Raw genomic sequence first — 20,291 nt, 5'->3', positions numbered from 1 at the left:
TGATCCTAGGGTCCTGGGACTGAGCCCCTGCATCAGGCTCCCTGCACTCCTATTCTACCTCTTTAAATTCACAATTTGGTTAAAAGCATAGAATCAATTCTAGGCTGAAAATCAGATACACAGAATTTTGAAGGAATGGCTCCAGTGGAGTCTAGTTTCCATTGTTCCCTTTGGTTAATCTGCTATTCCGTTTTTAAAATTTCATTCAAATATTGTTGATAGACAGTGTTACATTAGTTTCAGGTATTCAACATAGTGATTTGACAACTCTATACCCTTTGCTATGCTCACCGTAAGTGTAGCTACCACCTGTTACCATACAACCCTATTATGATACCACTATGTTCCTTATGCTGTACCTCTAATCCCTGATTTACTCATTCCATAACTGGAAGCCTGTACTCCCACTCCCTTTCACCCATTTTATCCACCCCCCACCTCTCAGTCTACTACTACTGCTATTCTGCTCCCTGAACTTTGAAGGTAATCTGCTAGCCTTCCTTCCTTCCTCCCAAACCCGTCCTTGGGAAGAAACTCTTATTAGAGAGCCTCACTTTATTCACTCATTCAAGAGTAAGTACGAGCAGGGGTAGGGGTAGAGGGAGAAGAAGTGAGAGAATCCCAAGCAGACTCTGCACTGAGTGTGGAGCCTGACTCCACCAGGCTCAATCCCCACAACCCTGAGATCATGACCTGAGATAAAATTAAGAGTCAGATGCTTAACTGACTGAGCCACCTAGGTGCCTTTCGAGAGCTTCACTTTTATCCCCAGAAGTTCTAAAATTTGTATGGGAGTTTTTACATTTATTGAGTTAGCCCTTCTCAGTGGTATACCTTTTCTTTCTTCTTCTTCTTCTTCTTTTTTTTTAGTGGTGTACCTTTTCAAACTGAAGTTCCCAATTACCTCAGAAATCACCTCAAGAAAATGTTCTTCTTTTGGATCTTTAATAACTTTCCCTTCTCATTTTCTCTGTCCTCTCTTTTACTAGATGGATGTTGGCTCTGCTAGACTGGTCCTCAAATTTTCCTACCATGTGTAAGATTCCTCTATTTCATCTTCAAAAACTCGTATCAGGTTTTTCATACTGTTGTATTATAATTTCTGGAAGTTTTCTTGCTCTAATTCTTTCTGTTTGATAATGATCTGTCCTGTTTTTTCTTTCTTTCTTTTTTTTTTTTTTTAAAGAGAGAGAGAGAGTACACAAATGGTAGGGGGAGGAGCAGAGGGCAAGGGAGACAATCTTAAGGATGGAGCCCATGCTCCCTCTCATGACCTTGTTATCATGATGTGAGCAGAAAACAAGAGTTGGATGCTTAACCAACTTGTTATTGTTTAATGAATGTGATATTAACAATATTTCTAAGGGTATTAATTTGTTTTGTGTGGGGTTTTTTTTGAGACTTTCTTTTTCTTTTTGAGACTTTCTTTTCCTTTGTCTTTGCTTTTAACAAGTTCCTATATTTCTATTCTTGTTAGGCTTTTTACTCTAGTTTTCATAGTAGAAGTTAAATCAAATCTCTGGTAATTGTTGCCACAGTGACTTTGGGCTTGGCCATACTATCTGCTTTGGCCAATGAAATGTGCATGGACATCAAGTATACCACCATCCATGCAGAAGCCTGAAATGTATCTGTGTGGTTTGTCTCTGTTCTCACCCCTGAGCTTCTGCCCTCTGCCATGGGAGAGAACAGCATGCTGCAGACAGTAGCTGCTCACTACCGGTCCTGGAATGAGAAGAGCTGTGAGCTGAGCAGAGCTCTTAAGCAAAGGTGGAGATAGGCTGCAGGAGTCCTCAGGGCCAGGTGTGAGCAGGAAATATTTGTTGTAAGCCACTGAGATTTGCGATCCCACTCATGGATTAAAATTATGCGTATACTTATATATACACACAAGATATTTCTGGAAATATTCACAAGACAATGGAAGTGGAAGGTGTCAAAAAAAACCAGAAATCTTAATTTTTATGTTATATTCTTTGGTATCTTTTAATACATGTTCATGGCAAAACATTTATTTTTATAATAATTTCATCCAAGAAATCCTAGTTGAAAAAGGCAAAATGAAAGAGCACTGAACAAAAAAGTAAAACTCCAATTTAAAATTTTTCTAAAGATCCTACTATTAAGGCAATATATTATCAGTATAGAAATTATGGAAACTAAAAAATGTATAAATAAGAATAAAAACCCATCAATTATGTCAAAAACCAGACGTATCATTTTATTTGTATCATTTTAGAGATATGATTCATCACCCTGTATATGTAATTTTGTATTTTGTTTTTCAATTTTACATTATAATAAGCACTTCACAATGTTAAGAATTCATGAAGCTCACTTTTAGTTGCTATATATATGCTACCATACTGATGTCATAATTACTCCCTTAGTGCTGAACAAATACATTCATTCTAATTTTTTACTACCTTAAGTAATGTCTCAATAGACATTTCTAGGCATAAAGCATTTCTTGCATTTATGATTTTTCTTTAGGATATGTTCCTATTATCAGAATTGCTGGGTCAAAACCATGAACATGTTTAGGCTTTTTTTTTTTTTTTTAAGATTTTATTTATTCATTTGACAGATTGAGAGAGATCACAAGTAGGCAGAGAGGCAGGCAGAAGCAGGCTCCCCGCTAAGCAGAGAGCCCGATGAAGGGCTCCATCCCAGGACCCTGAGATCGTGACCCGAGCCAAACACAGAGGCCTAACCCACTGAGCCACCCAGGTGCCCTTGTTTAGGCTTTTGATACATACTGCCAGACTGTCTTCCAAGGACACTGCATGGATTTACAGTCCCACCAGTAATATCAAGGTAGTCACTGATACAAAACAGGCAAAAACTGGTATATCAGTAACTGCTGTTTCAGATTTCTCATTATGAGAAAGCCAAATATCTTGTCACATGGTTTAGTCATTTGTATTTTTTTCATACAAATTCCCTCTTACTTTTTAACTTTTAATTTTAATTCCAATTAGTTCACGCATGGTTTTGTATTAGTTTCCAGGGTACTCTACAGTGGTGCCACACTTTCATACGTCATCTGGTGCTCATCATGACAAATGCACTCCACTTGTTGCTTTTCAACTGATCATTAATCAAAGTCTTAGTCTTTACCAACTGATTTGTATAGAATTTCTTACACTACATTAAGCTTAGAAAGTCTTCCTTTTTCCTTTGTGCTTAGATCTAGATTATGACGATGATGATTTTTTAAGGAGGTGCCACACCCAGTGTGGACCCCAGGGCCAGGCTTAAAAACTCACGATCCTGAGATCAAGACCTGAGCAGAGATGAAGAATGAACACAAGCAACTGAGCCAACCCAGGCGCCCCTACTTAATAATAGTGTTTTATCAACAAATCTTTCCATCCATGCCCTCACTGTACTTTTCTACATCAAAATCAACTGTGGGACATTCATCTCAGAGATGTGGCCTCAATTACTGGAAAATGGAGCTGTGTAGCTGTATTTTTAAAAAGATGAGACTGAAAAGGTGAAAAACAATGCATTATGTTCTAGGGTAGAATGATCATTAGTTTTGGTCTTTCTTCCTGGTGGCCCAAAAGCTGCAATGAACCTCTTTCAAAAGCTCTGTCTTAATATTTAATCTGCTTAAAATGAGGGAAAAAAGGCATACAACAAATTTCTTTGGAAGAAATAAGGTGTCACTATTCATCATGGGATTTTACAAAAGCCACAACTCTTACCTGTTTGGAGAGTACTAGGAAAAGACAAGGTGACTTTTTCATCTTCATTCTGATAGTTAAATCCTGTAGCATGTATTTCTGGAATAGAAATTAAAAAAAAAAAAAAATTAGTTCAAAAATCTGACTGGACTAAAACAAAATCCAGACTATAGCAATTAATATTTTTCAGGGCAAAATCTCTACTAAAACTAAATATTCTTTTTTTTTTCTTAAGATTTTATTTATTTGACAAAGGGAGAAGGAGGGAGAGAGCACAAGCAGGGGGAATAGCAGAGGGAGAGAGAGAGAAGAGGCTCTCCACTGAGCAGGGAGTCCAATGCAGGGCTCCATCCCAGGACTTTGGGATCACAACCTGAGCCAAAGGCAGACACTTAACTGACTGAGACACCCAAGCATCCCCCACACTTTTTTCAAGTAAGCTCCAAGCCCAACATGGGGCTTCAATTCAAGACCCTGAGATCAACTGGGGCGCCTGGGTGGCTCAGTGGGTTAAGCCTCTGCCTTCGGCTCAGGTCATGATCCCGGGGTCCTGGGATCGAGCCCTGCATCGGGCTCTCTGCTCCGCGGGGAGACTGCTTCCCCCTCTCTCTCTGCCTGCCTCTCTGCCTATTTGTGATCTCTCTCTGTCAAAAAAAACAAAAAACAAGAAAAAACCAAATTCAAACCTGAGATCAAAAGCCACATGCTCTACCAACTAAGCCAGCTAGGTGCCCCTAAAACTAAATATTCTTACTTAAATAAATTAAGTTTCTATTAACAAAAGTGTCATTTCAAACCAACCTATTTTAGTCCACATCCTAAATTCAATGTGCTCCTGAAACACATTTATACATGCTATATTAATTCACAAAACTTTTTTTCCCCTTAAAACTTCTATGATACAAGGGGAATAAGGGCTACTATAAATTTTCTACCAGATTCCCAGACATGCTTCATTCCTATCTTTTTGCTTTCTAAGTTGCAGTTTTACTCATGAACACTTGAAAGACTGAGCAAATTGCCGAGGTTTCAGTGTTAAAGCTGTATCAATGAAAGTTCTGTCCCCCAACCAAAGACAGGTAACAATTCCAACTAAAATATAGGTCATCCTTATTTCCAGTAAAATTCATTGTTACATGTTATAGAAATAAAGGTGAAAACAGATGTGTGGGTTAAATTAGGCTTTGATTTACTCTCTAGTAGGAGTGAGAAGACATTGCTTATTTGATACTTCAGAATGCTCAGCATACACTTCAGGGAAAGAGCTAGCCTTAATACGCAAATGAACAGATGCTTAACATCCTTAACCATTAGGGAAATGGAAATCAAACCAAAAGGAGACACCACTTCACACGCACTTAGAGGACTACAATCAAAAAGACAGATAATGCTAAATGTAAGGGAGGATGTAAAGACACTGGAACCCTCATACACGGTTGGTAGGAATGTAGAGGCTAGTAGGAATGCTGAACGGTGCAGCCACTTAGGAAAACAGCCCAGGAAGTTCCTCAAATGATTATTAAATGGACTTATCAGAGGGCCCAGAAGTCCCACTCTTAGTGGGGATATATAAATCCAAGAGAAATAAAAGTGTACGTCAAAAACTTATACACAGATGTTCACAGGAGTATTATTCGTAATAGCCAAAAAGTGGAAACAACCCAAATGTCCATCAAACGATGAACAGATAAAATGTGGTATACAATGGAATACTGCTTGACAAAGAAAAGGAATACCAAGTGTTGATATATACTACAATATGGATAAACCTTGAAAATATTATATTAAGTGAAAGAAACCAGACAAAAAGGGCCACATATTTATCAGAAATGTTCAGAACAGGCAAATCTATAAGACAGAAAGTATATTAGTGGTTGCCTAGGGCTGGAAGTTTGAGGTGAAAGGTATTTTCTTTCTGGGGTAATGAAAATGATAAAAACTGATCCTGGTGATGGCTACACAACTCTGTGAATATACTAGAAACCACTGAATTGTACACTTCATTTATTTTTTTTTTTTAAGATTTGAGAGAGAGAGAGACAAATAGTGCATGCAGTGGGAGAGGGAGAGGATCTCAAGCAGACTCCAGGCTAAGCACAGAGCCCAACCTGGGTCTCTGTCTCACAACCCTGACATCATGACCTGAGCCAAAACCAAGAGTCAGACACTAACCAACAGAGACATCCAGATGCTCTGACTTGTACACTTTAAAAAAAAAAGATTTTATTTATTTATTTGAGAGAGAGAGTGCACGCACAACTGCGGGGAGAGGCAGAGGGGAAGTAGACTCCCTGCTGAATAGGGAACCCAACAGGAGGCTTAATCCCAGGACCCTGAGATCATGACCTGAGCCAAAGGCAGACATTTAACCAACTGAGCCACCCAGGTGACCCCTGAACTGTGTACTTCAAATGAGTGAATTTTATGGTATGTGAATTTTATCTCAATGAAATTTTTATTAAGAGAGAAAGGTGGATTTATTAGTCATGGACTTAAATTTGATATGGTAACAGTGATTCAGATTTAGTAACATTCTATGAGCCAGGCAAGATGCCCACAATTCATTTCTTTTTATGAATCACCCTAAGATTGAATTTTCAATGTTTCTAATACAATTATGGTTCAAACATCTTTATAAACCTAAATCTTTAAAAAACCAATATGAAACTATAATTTCAGATTTTAAAAGAACTTTAATCAATTATTCCTCATTTTACAGATGAAAAAAATGAGATATCCAAAGTTAATGATTTGCCTAAATTCACATAGCTGGACTAGAATTTAGTTCCCTTCCTATTCCAAAATTCTTTCTACTATCATAAATTAGCTCCTATAAATTTGAAAAGAAACTCATAACTTGGCATATATACAACACTGATGAAATCACAACTGAAACAATGACTTTTACTGGCAAAAACTCAAGATTTGCTTTAACTTGATTCAATATAGAATCATACTTAAGCTACAGGGAAGCTAAGAATCACCTTAATGCATAAGAATGTACTTTTCTGACAAAGATACAAAACTGCATTATGGTCTATGATCAAAGACTATCTCCATAAAGGATTATTAAAACTAACTTGTTTTTATAAATGCACAAAAAGTCCTCAAGTTGGTAATGAAGATAAAAAGCCAAAAGAATAGCAGTATTTACTTTTATATTTTTAAAAAAGATTTTATTTATTTGAAAGAATGAGAGAGAGCACACAGAGGGAGAGTGAGAGAGAGAGAAGACTACCCACTGAGAGAAAGCCTGATGTAGGACTCAATCCCAGATCATGACTTGAGCAGAAGGCAGATGCTTAACTGAATGAGCCACCCAGGAGCCCCTATTGTTATTTTATTTTATTTTTTAAGTAGGTTCCACGCCCAATGTGAAGCTTGAACTCATGACCCTGAGATCAAGAGTCACATGTGGGATGCCTGATTTTGATTTTGCTTTTATTTTGACTCCTGATTTTATCTCAGGTCATGATCTCGGGGTTCTGAGATTGAGCCCTGCCTCGAGCTTCATATTCAGCACAGACTACCCAGGATTCTCTCCCTCTCCTCCTGCTCATGCCCACACGTGTGCTCCAAATAAATAAATAAATAAATAAAATCTTTAAAAAAAAAAAACATCTCACATGCTCCACGAACTGAGTGAGCCAGGTACCTCAAGAATAGCAGGGTTTTTTTTAAAATATAATTTTTATTTTATTTTATTTTTTATTTGAGAGAAACAGAATGAGAGAGAGAGCATGAGAAGGGAAAGGTCAGAGGGAGAAGCAGACTGCCCCATGAGCAGGGATCCTGATGGGGGACTCGATCCTGGGACTCCAGGATCAGGACCTGAGCTGAAGGCAGTCACGTAACCAATTGAGCCACCCAGGAGCCCCATGAAAATAGCAGTTTTAAAATTTAAACAATCAAGTATTGTTATTGCATGTATTCTATTCTAACACATGATTCCAAATATGCACATCAACTCTATTACATGTATATTAAAAAAGAATAAAATTTCCTCTAAAATTCTCTCTTAGAAAAGAGGGTAGTAATCATATATGTCTTCCTTTTTATCTTTTTTTTTTTTTTTTTTTTTTTAATTTGAGATAGAGAGACAGCATGTGTGCACACATGAGCAGGGAGAGGGACAGAGTGGGAGGAAGAGGATCAAGTTGATTCTGGACTAAGCACAGAGCCTGTCTTAGGGCTTGATCCCATGACCAGGAGATCATAACCTGAGACAAAACCAAGAGTCAGATACTTAATCAACTGAGCCACTCAGGTGCCCCATAATCTTATATCTGAATTTCTGAAGTTTCTTGTATTATGGGACACTCTTCCAATTACTTTATTTAAAAAAAATTTTTTTCCAATTACTTCATGTTGAACAACATACTACTTAACAAACATACATATTAACAAAATTATTAAAAAAATTTTTTTCCAATTACTTCATGTTGAACAACATACTACTTAACAAACATACATTAGACTTTAAAATAACCTTGGTCAATTGTAGCTTCGGATATTCTGCAAATGGCACAAACCAGAAATACAGAAATACAGAATTTCTCAAACGAGAAATACAGAATCATCCTAACTGCTTCCCTCCATGACTGTCTCTCATAACACATTCCAAATCAGCAAATTCAGTAGCCTATATCTTTAACTCCAGATTTTTCAATGCCCCCATCACTACAACCCTAGTCAAATGTACCACTATTTCTCTCTAGATCACTATGGTAGCCTCTTAACTAGTCTGTTTCTGCTCCTGCTGCTTTATAACCTATTCTTGACACAGCAGCCAGGGTAATCTGTTAGATCAAAGCCTTTAATGAAGTCCCAAAATATTCAGAATGAAAAGCCAGGTCTCCTTGAGGTTGGTAAATATTTTAGAGAGGACCAAAAGATTTCATTAATATTTACAACCTGTGATTAAGGGCACCTGGCTGACTCAGTTGTTAAGCGGCTGCCTTTGGCTCAAGTCATGATCTTGGAGTCCAGGGACTGAGCTCTGCACCAGGCTCCCTGCTCAGCGGTAAGACTGCTTCTCCCTCTCTCACTCCCCTTGCCTATGTTCTGTCTTTTGCTGTGTCTGTCTCTCTGTCAAATAAATAAATAAATAATCTTAAAAAATTAAAATAAAATTTGTGATTATCTAAAGATACTGTGAAGAAAATGAATAGGTAAATCAAAGATCAAGAGAAAATATTTTTACAGAGAATACACCTAAAAACTTCTAAAACTCCATGATAAAAGGAAAATTTTATTAAAATACGGGTAGAATACTCAAACAATCTCACAAATGGCCTGCAGAGTTTGAGGAACAACAAAGACACTGGCAGCAAAATGAGTTGTAGTTACTCTGTACCCTTGATAACATTTTTGTTTTTAATCCCTTTAGATTTATCCATTCTTGTTGGTATGTGGTAGTATATCATTGTGATTTTAATTTGCATTTCCCTGATGATAAACGATGTTGGGCATTTTTTGTTTGGTTTTTGGCCAAATGCAGGCATTCTCTAACTTCAGGGTTTCTACAGCTGCTAAGAAGGTTCTTTCCTCAAATATCTACAAATTTTATGTCAGTCACTTCTTCAGAGATCTGCTTCATCACCTTGAAGAACAATCCTCACTCCACATCCTCTTACTGTGGTTTTGAGTACTTATCACAATTTTACATATTTGTTACTGTCTGTCTTTCCAAATCAAATATATGTATCTGGAATGTTGATATTTGATTTTGTCCTCTACCTCCAATGGTTTCTGACATATCATGTTCAGTCAAATATTAGCAGAATGAATGAATCACTTCAAAAAGCACTACATTAAGTGATAGTGTCATGAAGATCATCAATACTAGCCATATGAGATATACTAACGAAACACCACCTTTACTAATGTTACATAAATGGGGACTTATGGCTAGGGATAAAATTCCCAGCTACAACACAGTACACAGATTAAAAAAGGGATCTATCTGATACTTTAGAAGATACTGTTCGCTGTGGAACTATTAGACTGTTCAAAGAGGAGCGCCTGGGTAGCACAGTTGGTTAGGTGTCTGCCTTCAACTCAGTTCATGATCCCAGGGTTTTAAGATCGAGCCCTGCATCAGGCTCTCTGTTCAGTGGGAAGTCTGTTTCTCCCTCTGCCCTCAACCCTAACACATGCATGAGCACATGGCCACTCTCTCTCTCTCAAATAAATAAATATAATCTTCAAAATATATACATGCATATATATATTTTAGGGAATCCCTGGGTAGCTCCATTGGTTAAGCATCTGCCTTGGGCTCAGGTCATGATCCCAGGGTCTTAAGATCAAGTCTCACAATCCCCTCCTTGATCAATAAGGAGCCTGCTCCTCCCTCTGACTCCCGCTCCCCTTGCTTGTGTGCTCCCTCCTTCACTCTCTGACAAGTAAATAAATATAATCTTTTAAAAATATATTTTTTAAATGAGAGAATAGGAGAGAATATATGATTATTTTAGCAGTGTGAGTCTCTGTTTTCACAGCTATAAAATTAAAATCATTACCTACTTCTTAGTCATTTGAAGATTATACAACATTCTCATGAGGTGCCTGGGTGACTCAATGAGTTAAGTATCTGCCTTCAGCTCAGGTCATGACCTCAGGGTCCTGAGATGGAGTCCCACATCAGGCTCTCTGCTCAGCGGGGAGCCTGCCCCCCCCCTGCTTGCTGCCTCTCTGCCTGCTTGTAATCTCTCTCTCTCTCTGTCAAATAAATAAATAAAATCTTTTATTATTTTAAATATAATTGGCATTTTTAACTCTATGGATATAAATACACACATTAGGGCATACACATGTGTGCGTATGTTAGTAGTATACCCAACAAAAACAAAATTTGAATATAAAAAAGTATGTATAAATTTGTAACAAGTAAAATCTTATACTCAAAACTACTGCAAACAGATAAACTTTGATAATAAAAGTTTACTCATGATAATACAGACCTACAAATTTCATAACAAGATAGACCTGTAAATTGAGTTTTAAATGTCATTTAAAAAAATTAAGATATAATTTTCATTATAAGTAAAAAAAACCATGTCTTATGTATTCTATGCTATCATTTGTAAGCACACACACGAACACTATACCTATGTACATATATAAATATATACAAGTCTGTGAATGCATAGAACATCTGAGGAAGGATACATAAGAAACTGGTAACTTTACCTCCTTTATTGAGGGAAGAAAGGAGCCTCAATGTCACTGGTACCCTTTGAAATTTTTTTTTTTTAAGAGTTTATGTACTGATTTGACAGAGAGAGACACAGCGAGAGAGGGAACACAAGCAGGGGAAGTCGGGAGAGGGAGATGCAGGCCTCCCGAGGAGCAAGGAGCCCAATGTGAGGCTTGATCCCAGGACCCTGGGATCAGGACCTGAGCTGAAGGCAGATGCTTAACAACTGAGGCACCCAGGCACCCCACCCTTTGAACTTGACATTACGTATATATTAACTATGAAAACTTTTTAAATGTTAAAAAATCCTTTTTATTTTATTTATTTTTATTTTTTTTTAAAGATTTTATTTATTTATTTGACAGAGAGAGATCACAAACAGGCAGAGAGGCAGGCAGAGAGAGAGGGGGAAGCAGGCTCCCTGCTGAGCAGAGAGCCCAATGTGGGGCTGGATCCCAGGACCCTGGGATCATGACCCGAGCCGAAGCCAGTGGCTTAACCCACTGAGCCACCCAGGCGCCCCAAAAAATCCTTTTTAAAGATAATTTCTTTTGAGATCTTGGTCAAATTGTTATAGCAAGCCTATTTATCAAATAAATCAAATGAATATGTATTCCAGCTCTGGGTTTTCCAAGTGTGGTTTATTGGCAAGGTTTACTGACATTCTTGGTTAGCTCTCTAGTGTGGGGCTCGATCCCAGGACCCCAGGATCATGACCTGAGCTGAAGGCAGATGCTTAACCGATTGAGCCACCCAGGTGCCATGCTTTTTATGTCTTAAAAGACCTTTATCTAGGGACACCTGGGTTGCTCAGTTGGTTAAGTGTCTGCCTTCAGTTCAGTCATAATCCCAGGATTCTGGTATTGAGTCCCATATCGGGACTCAATTTATGAAACAAAAACAGAGACTCTGCTGTCAAAAGATTCATACTAAACAGTACAAAATGTATTCTTCAAACATAAAAGAGAATGATTCTAGAAGGACTGCTGGAATGAAGAACAACAAAAACTGCAAATATTTGGGTAAAGCTAAATAAACATTATACTATATAACAAATAATAACATCTTGTGACTTAAAAAATAAATAAATAGGGATGCCTGGGTGGCTCAGTTGGTTAAGCGGCTGCCTTCGGCTCAGGTCATGATCCCAGCGTCCTGGGATCGAGTCCCACATCGGGCTCCTTGTTTGGCAGGGAGCCTGCTTCTCCCTCTGCCTCTGCCTGCCACTCTGTCTGCCTGTGCTTGCTCTCGTTTCTCTCTCTATGACAAATAAATAAATAAATAAATAAATAAAAATAGGGGCTCCTGAGTGGCTCAGTCCATTAAGCATCTGCCTTCAGCTCAGATCATGATCCTGGGGTCCTGGGATCAAGACCCACGTTGGCTCTTTGCTCAGCGGGAAGTCTACTTCTCCTTTTCCCTTTCCCTCTGCTCCTCACCCCATTCATGCCCCCCTCAAATAAATGAAATCTTGAAAAAATAAAAATAAATAAAATAAAATACGAAAATAACAATATATATGGAAGAAAATTAAACTATTACACAATGACAGCATGTAAATCCAATGGAGATACATGGAGATTACATGCTCCTAAGATCTTTGTAGTATCCAGGAGAGTTGTAAAATAATCAATTGACACTAGATTTTCTGAAGTCAGAGATGGCTGTTGTAATTCTTAGGATATTGACATATACCCAAAACAACAACAACAACAAAAATAGCTTAAAGCACTTTAATTAAGGGGCGCCTGGGTGGCTTAGTCAGATAAGCATCAGACTCATGATCTTAGGGTTGTGAGACTAAGCCTCATATCGGGCTCTGTGCTGGGTGTTGAGCCTGCTTAAGATTCTCTCTCTCTGGGCATCTGGGTGGCTTAGTGGGTTGGGCCTCTGCCTTCGACTCAGGTCATGATCTCAGGTCCTGGGATCGAGGCCCGCATTGGGCTCTCTGCTCAGCGGGAAGCCTGCTTCCCCCTTTATCTCTGCCTACCTCTCTGCCTACTTGTGATCTCTCTGTCAGGTGGATAAATAAAATCTTTAAGAAAAAAAAATATTCTCTCTCTCTCCCTCTGCCCCACCCTTCCTCTCCCTCTCTTAAAAAAAAAAAAAACAAACAAACCCATAAACATAAAACAAAAAACCTTTATAATTAAAAGACTGAGAAAGCATATATAAAATACAGTAGATTTAAAGACAGGTAACAACATATATTAAATATAAATGGATCAGATGCTTTATTTAGAAGACTAAGATTTCCAGATTAGAACTAAAAGTAAAGAGAGTACAACGAGCTGTTTACATGAGCTATACCTACAACATAATAATTCAGAGAGGTTAAAGGTAAAGAATTTGAAAAAATGTGACATGCAAACACTAACCAATAACTCATAAAACAAGCAAAAAAATCAGTAAAAATAAAGATTTAAACTGAATTAACAAACTTGATTTAGTAAGACATATGTATTACATATGTATACATTACATCCAACAATTATAAAATCACACTCTTTTCAAGCACACACAAGCATTTAAAAAATGACCATTATCTTAGGCCATAAAGCAAAAGCAAGTCTTAAATCCCAAATGACTGAAATCATATACAGGTATTTTTCATTTTATTATGCTTCACAGATGTGTTTTCTTTGCAAATTGAAGGTTTATGGCAACCCTGTGTCAAGTCTACAGGTGCCATTTTTCCCCAAAGGCATTTGCTCATTTCATGTTTCTGTATCACATTTTGATAATTCCCAAAGTATTTCTGAACTTCTTATCATTTTATTTGTTACAATGATCTCTGATGTTACCATGGTAATTGTTTTGGGGTACCATGAACTGTCCCATATAAGACTACAAACTTTATAAATGTTGTATATGTTCTGAATGCAGATGTGATGTAAATAGCAAAAGAACTAGAAGAGGGTCCTGAAGATATGACTGAACTACTATAATCTCATGATGAAATGTGAACAGCTGAAGAGTTACTTTTTACGGATAAGCAAAGAAAGTGGTCTCTTGAGATAGAATCTATTCCTGGTGAAGACACCTTGAAAACTGTTGAAATAACAATAAAGATTTAGAATATTACATAGACTTCACTGATAAAGCAACAACAGGATTTGTGAGGACTGACTCCAATTCTGAAAGAAGTTCTATTCTGGGTAAAATGCTATCCAACAGTATCACAAGCTACAAAGAAAGTATTCATAAAAGGAGGAGTCAACTGATGCAGCAAACTTAATTGTTCTCTTATTTTAAGATAATACAACAGCCTGGATGCCTGGGTGGCTCAGTCTGGTTAAGTGTCCAACTCTTGATTTCAGCTCAGGTCATGATCTCAGGGTCATAAGATTAGGCCCCACATCAGACATCAGGCTCAGTGTGGCATCTGCTTGAGATTCTCTCTCCCTTTCTCCCTCTGCCCCTCCCCCAGCTCACATTCTCTCTCTTCCTCTAAATAAAATCAATAAAATCTTTAAACTAGAAAAGCTCCAGGTACATCTAAATATTCCCTGGATCAGAAATCAGAAAATAGGGGTGCCTGGGTGGCTCAGTGGGTTAAGCCTCTATCTTTGGCTCAGGTCATGATCTCAAGGTCCTGGGATCAAGCCCCACATCGGGCTCTCTGCTCAGCAAGGGGCCTGCCCCCCCTTTCTCTCTGCCTGCCTCTCTGCCTGCTTGTGATCTTTCTCTCTCTCTCTCTGTCAAATAAATAAATAAAATCTTTAAAAAAGGGCGCCTGGGTGGCTCAGTGGGTTAAGCCGCTGCCTTCAGCTCAGGTCATGATCTTGGGGTCCTGGGATCGAGTCCCACATCGGGCTCTCTGCTCAGCAGGGAGCCTGCTTCCTCCTCTCTCTCTGCCTGCCTCTCTGCCTGTTTGTGATCTCTCTCTGTCAAATAAATAAATAAAATCTTAAAAAAAAAAATTAAAAAAAAATCTTAAAAAAAAACCCAGATATTCTTAACTAAATGATAAAGATATTATATGTCAAAAAATGTGGAAGCATATCAGTAGTTGCCTGGAAATGGGGGAGAACAAGAAGAATGGATCCCAAAGGGGCATGAAAAAACATTGTGTGGGTGATGGTGTTCATTATACTCATATACTGTGTATTTGTGCAAAACCTTATAGAAACTTAACTATTTATCAGAATCTTTCATTATCATTCAAATCCAACTAAAGTGAAAGTGAAAGAATGCAAGTATATACAATTACAAAATTCATGTTTTTTAAAATCTCTGACTTGTACTAAAAAGGAATAAAAGGGTTGACTAACAGTATCATTTGTTCCTTCTAATGCAAGGATATATTCAATCTGATGTCAGTTTGAACTAACTGTGTTTACAAATTACTTATTTTAAAATGTATGCATTTTGCATAAAAAGCAGTTTCATAGATAAACTAAGAAATCCCAGTAAGATCAGGAATTAGAAATTTAAGATTTTAATCTTTAAAACTGCATCAAAAATAAGAGCACTGTTAAATTTTTAACATATCACATTATCTGTTATAGATAGGATTATCAAATATCCTTCCTAAAAATTTGCATCGTTTTACATGTCCAATCAAGAATATCAGACTGTGTTCTGTTTTCCATGAACCTTTTATTAATAGGGCTGAATAGCTTTTCATAAACATACTGACCTTTTGCTAACTCTACTCTCATTGGTGCACAAAAGATGTCCTTTGCACTACTGTTCACAGCAGTCAAATAAAGGAAGGATGATGTGTGTTAAGAAATGGCTTTAGAAGGGGTGCCTGGGTGGCTCGGTCATTAAGTGTCTGCCTTCAGCTCAGATCACGATTTCAGGGTCCTGGGATCGAGCCCCGCACCAGGCTCCCTGCTCAGCAGACAGCCTGCTTCTCCCTCTCCTTCTGCTGCTCCCCCTGCTTGTGCCTTCTGTGTTTGTCTCTCTCTCTCTCTCTCATATCAAATAAATAAATAAAATCTTTAAAAAAAAAATGGCTTTAGGGGAGTGCTTGGCTAACTCAATAGGAGAGTATGTAACCCTCTCCCACTCAGGGTCATGAGTTCGAGCCCCAGGTTTGAGGTAGAGATTACTAAAAAAATAAATAAACTTAAATGTCTGAAGGAAAGGAAGAAGGGAAGGAGGGAGGGCTTTAGGCATGCCTGGCTGGCCCAGTCAGGACAGCATGTGACTCCTGATCTTGGGGTCATGAGTTCAAGACCAACCCTGACCAGAGAGCCTACAAGAAAGAAAGAAAGAAAGAAAGAAAGAGGGAGGGAGGGAAGGAGGGAAAGAACGAAAAAAGAAAGGGAAAGGAAAGGAAAGAAAGAAATGGCTTTGTAAAATGACAGATATATACTAGGTCTTTATGAGAAAGATCGAAGTATACGGTCTAAAAAAGTGAAAACCACATTAGGCTAAAGGAGCAAGTTGCAAAACATTTTATATCACAAACTCACTTCTGTGATTAAAAGCAAAAATTTGCATGTATGAGAGAATTCATATCCGATTATTAACAGTGGCTACTTCTGGGGCTGGAGGGGTAGGTGGTACAGTGAAGGCGGGGGAAAAGAGGACTTCTTATCTTATATTCTATACTGCTTGATTTTATGACAACAAACATGTATTTCTTTTGTAATTAAAAAAAATAAGCAAAACAATATATTAAATACCATGCAATGAAGATAACCTGTAACTGTTTTATAATTCTTCACATTTTAAAAAGAATTCCTGGGGCACCTGGGTGGCTCAGTGGGTTAAGCCGCTGCCTTCGGCTCAGGTCATGATCTCAGGGTCCTGGGATCGAGTCCCGCATCGGGCTCTCTGCTCAGCAGGGAGCCTGCTTCCCTCTTTTTCTCTCTGCCTGCCTCTCTGTCTACTTGTGATTTCTCTCTGTCAAATAAATAAATAAAATCTTAAAAAAAAAAAAAGAATTCCTATAAAATGTTTACAAAAGTATTTTAAGCTTTAATAACACTCTTCAGATCATTAAACCATCATCTTAATACCTGCTAATGATAATGTGTATCCGGTTTAAGGCCAGTAACTGTCATACCTACAAACAGTTGAATGAAATAACATTTTCTACTACAGATCTCATAATGAATTATGTTTCACCTTTTTTTTTTTAATAAAGTAAGCTCTACGCCCAACGTGGTACTTGAACTCACAACCCCAAGATCAAGAGTTGCATACTCACTCAATGGACTGAGCTAGCCAGGCCCCAATTACGTTTCACACTTTTTTGTTTTTTGAAGATTTTGCTTATTTATTTGACTGAGAGATATCACAATTGGGCAGAGAGGCAGGCAGAGAGAGAGGGAAGCACTGTTGAGCAGAGAGCCCAATGCGGGGGCTCGATCCCAGGTCCCTGAGATCCTGAGCTGAGCCGAAGGCAGAACCCACTGCGCCACCCAGGCACCCCGTATGTTTCACATTTTTTTTTTAAGATTTTATTTATTTATTTGTCAGAGAGAGAGGAGCGAGAGCAAGCACAGACAGACAGAGTGGCAGGCAGAGGCAGAGGGAGAAGCAGGCTCCCTGCCAAGCAAGGAGCCTCCTGTGAGACTCGATCCCAGGACGCTGGGATCATGACCTGAGCTGAAGGCAGCTGTTCAACCAACTGAGCCACCCAGGAGTCCCTGTTTCACATTTTTATTATTTTTTTTTTAAAAGATTTTATTTATTTATTTGAGAGAGAAACAGTGAGAGAGAGCATGAGCTAGGAGAAGGTCAGAGAGTGAAGCAGACTTCCCATGGAGCTGGGAGCCTGATGCGGGACTCGATCCCGGGACTCCAGGATCATGACCCGAGCCGAAGGCAGTCGTCCAACCAACTGAGCCACCCAGGCATCCCCCTGTTTCACATTTTTAAATGATGCATCCAGACTTCTGCTTCTGGCTATGACAGCTTAGGTGGTATCAGAACAATTATAAAAACCAGATAAAAAAAATTTTTAAGTGTTTGAATGGGAATCACAAAAAGATCAGCTCTATGTTCATGGGTTCCTTATTCCCTTGCTGCATTTTCTGACTTCAAAGCAGAACATAGAGGCTAAGGAAGAAATAAGAATCGTAAAGCTTGCAATCGTCTTGCGGGGCTGATGACACAAAAATTGGAATTCAGGCCACCAAAGCTGCCAGGATTCAAATGGCCAATATCCCAGAGAAACTGAATGACAAAGTCTAACATTCTTCATTCAAGACATTTTCTGACTTTTCCTTCAAGACATTTTCCTTCAAGACATTTGCTGACACCTAGATTTTAGCAGTTTTATGATGGGAGGGAACTAAATACTGGATTTCAGGGCCCAGAAGGGAAGGGATAACCTTAGTAAATACCCTTGACCAAACTAGAAACCAGGAATAAGAACAGCTTGGAAAAAACAAACAGATTCAACCAGATCAAGACAATCTCACTTAATGAAAGAATGAAAGCTTTTTCTTTCAGATCAGGAATAAAACAGGATGCCTGCTTTTGCCATTTCTAATCACATAGTACTAGAGGTTCTAGTCAGAGTAAATAGGCAAGAAAGAGAAATAAAAAGCATTCAGACTGCAAAGGAAAAGTAAGTTTCTCTATTCACAGACAAAATACAAAAATCTTATATGCAGGAAAATCTCAAGGTTCCCCCGGCCAAATTGTTAGAATAAATGAATTCAGCAAAGTTGTAGGATACAAAATCAATGTACAGAAATCAGTTGCGTTTCTACACACTAACAATGAACAACTTCAAAAGGAAATTAACAAAACCATTCCATTTTCAGTAACATCAAAAATAATATAACATACTCAGGAACAAATTTAACCATGGAAGTGAAAGACTTGTACACTAAAAACTAAAAAATGTTGTTGAAAGAAGTTAAAGAAGATAGAAACAAACAACAAATAGAAAGACATGCTTTGTTTATGGGTTAGAAGTCAGTATTAAGAGGTTCATAACATCCATGGGGCAGGACAGCCCAGCTGGCTCATTCGGCAGAACATGCAACTCTTGACCTCGGAGTTCTGGGTTTGAGCCCCATGTTGGGTGCAGAGATTACTTAAAAAATGTTTTAAAACTTAGAGCTCCTGGGTGGATCCGTCAGTCTGCATCCTAATCTTGGTTTCAGCTCAGGTCATGATCTCATGGGTTATGAGACTGAGCCCTGAGTCAGGCTCCATGCCCTGCAAGGAGTCTGCTTGACAGTCTCTCCCTCTGCCCCTCACCCCACTCATGCTCGCTTATCGCTCTCTCTCTTTTTCTCTCAAATAAATAAAATCTTTAAAAATTTTTAAAAACTTTAAAAAAAAGTTCATAATATCCAATGCAATCTATAGATTCGGTACAATCCCACTCAAAAGCCCAACAATGTTGTTTGCAGAAATTTAAAAGTCCACCAAAAGTTCATATAGAATCTCAGAAGTCCCTTCAGAGCCAAAACAATCTTTTTTTTTTTTTTTTAAAGATTGTTTTCATTTATTTGATAGAGAGCACAAGTAGGGGGAGCTGCAGCAGCAGCAGGAGGACCCCACCAAGCAGGGACCCGATGAGGAGCTCGATCCCAGGTCCCCAGCATTACGACCTGAGCCAAAGGCAGACACTTATCAACTGAGCCACCCACGTGCCCCCAGAGCCAAAATAATCTTGAGAAAAGAACAAAGCTTCACATTTCCTGATTACAAAGGTAAAATAATAAAAAAAAAAAAGTGTGGTACTGGTAATATATCCAGAATATATTAAGAACTCCTATACTCAACAATAAAAAAGCAAAACACCCAATTAAAATATGGGTAATGGGGTGCTTCAGTAGCTCAGTCAGTTAAGCATCTGACTCTTCATTTCAGCCAGGTCATGATTTCAGGGTCCTGGGATCAAGCCCCATATTGAGCTCCATGCTCAGCAGAAGTCTGTTTCTCTCCCCTCTCTCTCTCCTTCCTTCCCACTGCATACATGCACATACTTCCTCTCTCTAAAATAAATAAATAAATAAAATCCTTTTTTTTTTTTTTTAAAGATTTTATTTATTTATTTGTCAGACAGAGATCACATGTAGGCAGAGAGGCAGGCAGAGAAGAGAGAAAGGAGGAAGCAGGCTCCCTACTGAGCAAAGATTCCCGACGTGGGGCTTGATCCCAGGACCCCAGGATCATGACCCGAGCCAAAAAGGCAGAGCTCTGCTTTAACCCACTGAGGCACCCAGGCACCCCAATAAATAAATCTTTTTAAAAAATGGACAAAGGACTTAGACATTTTTTCTAAGATATATAAATGGCCAATAAGCTCATGGAAAAATCACTAATCATTAGGGAAATACAGTTCCAAGCCATGATAAGACACCACTTCATCCCTATTAGGATGGATACTAACAATAAAAGAAAAGAACAAGATATAACAGATGTGGAGAAACTGCTACCCTTCTGTACAATTGATGGGAATGTAAAAAGGTGCA

At 38.4% G+C, this 20,291-nt stretch overlaps 1 protein-coding gene across 2 annotated transcripts in view; it reads right to left on the bottom strand.

The window, feature by feature from the left end:
* Nucleotides 1-20,291, bottom strand: part of NPEPPS (aminopeptidase puromycin sensitive) — an 82,554-nt gene that overhangs the window by 39,566 nt on the left and 22,697 nt on the right. For both annotated transcript variants that reach the window (XM_045069922.1, XM_004764705.3), the window contains exon 3: nt 3,714-3,791. In XM_045069922.1, the coding sequence (XP_044925857.1) occupies nt 3,714-3,791 (78 nt within the window). The remainder of the gene's footprint in view (nt 1-3,713; nt 3,792-20,291) is intronic.

This window comes from Mustela putorius, unplaced genomic scaffold, assembly GCF_011764305.1.
Source record: "Mustela putorius furo isolate JIRA1106 unplaced genomic scaffold, ASM1176430v1.1 tig00003962_pilon_pilon_pilon, whole genome shotgun sequence".
NCBI lineage: Eukaryota > Metazoa > Chordata > Mammalia > Carnivora > Mustelidae > Mustela > Mustela putorius.
Note: the sequence above shows the minus strand (reverse complement) of the source record. Positions and strands in the feature narration are given on the sequence as shown.